The 3316-nt window shown below is 45.1% G+C and overlaps 1 protein-coding gene across 1 annotated transcript; it reads right to left on the minus strand.

Annotated features, from left to right (window-relative positions):
• Window positions 1–606: 606 nt before the first annotated feature.
• Window positions 607–1947, minus strand: LOC102042040 (peptidyl-prolyl cis-trans isomerase-like 4). Its single transcript, XM_005429954.1, has one exon. The coding sequence runs from the start codon at window positions 1945–1947 to the stop codon at window positions 607–609; it is 1341 nt and encodes a 446-aa protein (XP_005430011.1).
• Window positions 1948–3316: the final 1369 nt, after the last annotated feature.

Below are 3316 nucleotides of genomic sequence, written 5' to 3' on the forward strand. Positions count from 1 at the left end.
CTGCCACGTCAGCAACACGCTATATGGGGTGATCACACATTGTTCAGGTGTCTGGCAGCTTCCAGCAGGACCCTCTCCACAGGGGAAGAGGATCCTCCCCATTTCACAGGGAGGGTCTGGAGAACCTTTCCCAGGAAAGGTTTCCAAGTTTACCTCAAAAGGGGATCCAGCTTTTATAAGATGAAATCAGCAAGTCAAAGTGACTTGATTACATTTTTAGTACAATCCCCTGGATCTGATGGCATAATTCCCAACCAGCCAGGGCCAGGACCTGGCCAAGGCCTAAGCATTGACTGGGAGGCTTTCCCTAAATACCTACAAGCAAACCTTTATTAATATCAGTGAGGAACATGACTTCACAAGAGCTTATCTTCCCCATGAACAGGGGACAGATCAAAACATACAGTAACTGGTAACAACAGGTCTCCTTCCTATGAATGGAGACAGTGATTTAAAAGACAGAACCTTCAGAAACAAGTTAAAATTACAAGAGAAAGTTTCTGCCTACAGACTGAGACTTAGCTGCTGCGGCAGCTCTGTTCCTTTTGGTTTTTTTTAAGAAAAAAGTTAAATTTATTATTTTAGATCCCCTCTGATTTTTCCTCTTTATCTGTACTTGTAATTTTGTCTACTGTAAGTGTAATCTCTCTCCTTATAACGGCTGCGACTCCTATGCCTGTCTCTCTTCTCATCCTTGGTCCTCCCCCTGCAGCATTCTTCATGCTTTTGGTCAGACTCCTTAAATTTTTTGGTCTTCTTCTCATCTTCTTCAGAGTGGTGGTGCTTCTTCTTCTGTTTTTTAGCCAGGTGTGACTGACTTGTGTGAGACTCCTCTATATCCTCATCCAGCACGAGGTCATACTTGGCATCTCGCTTTGGTTTTACTTTTTCTCTCAGAGCAAATTTTGAAGGTTTGTCACATTCCTTCTCATAGTCCTTGAAATCTTCCTTGGTATATCGCCCACCTTTTCCCTTCCATTTGACCTTTGCAACAGACTGGCTAAAATCCACATGTATCCGCCTGTCATCAATCAGCACATTGTCCATTTTGAAGTAGGCTTTCTCACAGTCTTCCTCCTTTTCAAACTCAATGAAAGCATAACAGAGAGATTCACCAGTCTTCCAGTCTCGGATCACTTCACAACTTTTAATGGGACCAAATCGTGAAAATATTATCTCCAGGTCTTCATCTTTGGTCACAGGATTCAGTTTACAAACAAACAGCACATTTTCTGGTGGCTTGATGTCTGCATCTGGTAAGTCTCCCACCATTTCCAGAAGAATAGCACGAGTTTTTGCTTCTTTTTCTGCCTGAACTTCTTCTATTTCATCTGCCGGCCGTCCTTTCATGTCATCAATTTCTTCATCTGCTCCTATTCTGCCACTGTTGAGCTGTTCCTTTGTGGGTTCTGGTGAGCGATCAGGAACACACAAGCCAGGTGGATCATCAAAGGGATCTTCTAAAATTACTGTATGATTTATCCGGATATCCTGATATGGGATAAAATCCTTATCTACAAAGGTTTCATTAATTTTCCTCAATACATCCATGCCTTCTGTCACTTCTCCAAATACTGTGTGTACCCCATCAAGGTAATCCAGGTTTTCCCCTGTGGTAATGAGGAACTGTGATCCATGCTGATCACTTCCATTGTTCACCATTGACACAGTTCCCTTCTTCTTGTGCCTGATTCTGGGCACCTTTTCTGCCTCAAAAAATCTGGCTTGATCGCCATACAGTTGACAAAATATGGATTCCCCTCCACGGCCAGTTCCTGTGGGGTCGCCAGTTTGTATAATAAAATCCCTCTGGACATTATAAATAAGACAATAGTTGTAGTACTTGACCTTACAGAGCTTCAGGAAATTCAGACATGCTCGGGGCCGCTCCTCTGTGTACAGGTCGATGACCAGGTCACCCACCGTTGTCTCCAGAAGCACTGCCATGTTCTCAGGAAGAGATTTGAGAATAGGAATAACAGGTCTTTACTAGGAAAATTAAAATAAAATGCAGCAGTACAAATAGCACTGACAGAGTCAGAATACAACCTGGCACCCTGTGGGTCAGGGTGGTGGCAGCAGTCCCATTCAATGGTGGCTCAGCCCTCGTGCAGTGCCAGCTGTGGTTCTGCTGGAGCAGGGATCCTGGAGAAGGATGGAGTTTTACTCTGGAGGTCCAGTGGTGCTGTAGATGGGCCTGGTCTTCCTCTGGGAATCCAGTGGAAAAGGCTGCCTGTGGTGTTCCAAACTTCCCTTTATATCCAGTTTGGAATGCTGGGCTCCTCCCCCTGGGCGGAGCATCTCACAGTGGGATGATGGAATTTTATCAGCCATGCGGGGACACTTAATGGCCCATTAACAGAAGATAACCCCCCGGAGGGAGTTATCAGGGATGAGTCCTGGAAGAGATAAAGAACACTGCCCCACCTGGTTTTAACAGATGGTAACAGCATACATGCTTTTGGTTACATCTTGCATTGCAACCTAAGACAAACAAATTTTCAACAAAAGTTCTTTTATATAGCAGGCGTTCCTCTTCCAATTTTTATATACTGGTGAGACTAAACACATACAACCTATTCCTATTCACATGCAGACACATATGCTCCTAAGAAACAAACAGTATAACCTGCAGCCCTCAATCATGCAAATCCTTTTTTTTTCTCTTTTACCCACAGTTGAGACTTAAACAGCACAGAGGGGACCGAATCCCACGAGGCAAGAGCTGCAGAATTGGCTTCAGAGCTTAGACCTGCCAATTCTGGCAGGTCCATACAAACCACGCAAAAAGGCACAAGGTGGGGACTTCAACCCCACAAAACCACAGCTGCAAAATTCATAATTCACCCAGGCAATTACAAGATTTGGTATAGACCTTATAACAAATCAAATTTAGAAGGAACCCTAATCCCCACACCAAAACCCTTGTTTTAGCTTTTGCAACTAAAACCAAACGGTTTTGTGCACCAAATACTTTAGAATTCACCATGCAATTGCATTTTGCATGGATGTGACAGCCTGGTCAGAGAGTGAGAAAATTAGATAAGTTTTCCTGCTGGTGATGCCCGTCTTTTTTTTGTCAGGGAGCAGGGGGACCTCCTAGCACTGCCCCAAAAGCCACTTGGCCCTGCTGGCCAGCCTCACCTTCACCTCCCCTGCACGCCAGGGACCGACTCTCTCGTGAGCAGCAGGAGCTGCAGTTCCTGACTCAAGATCTGCCACCAACATTGCAGGTGAGGACGGAGCCATCCCCACCATCAGAAGTTGTCACAACCACACTGGTCACTCCATCGGCTCCTGTATCCTCAGCCACGGA

The sequence above is a fragment of the Geospiza fortis genome, unplaced genomic scaffold, assembly GCF_000277835.1.
Source record: "Geospiza fortis unplaced genomic scaffold, GeoFor_1.0 scaffold583, whole genome shotgun sequence".
Taxonomy (NCBI): domain Eukaryota; kingdom Metazoa; phylum Chordata; class Aves; order Passeriformes; family Thraupidae; genus Geospiza; species Geospiza fortis.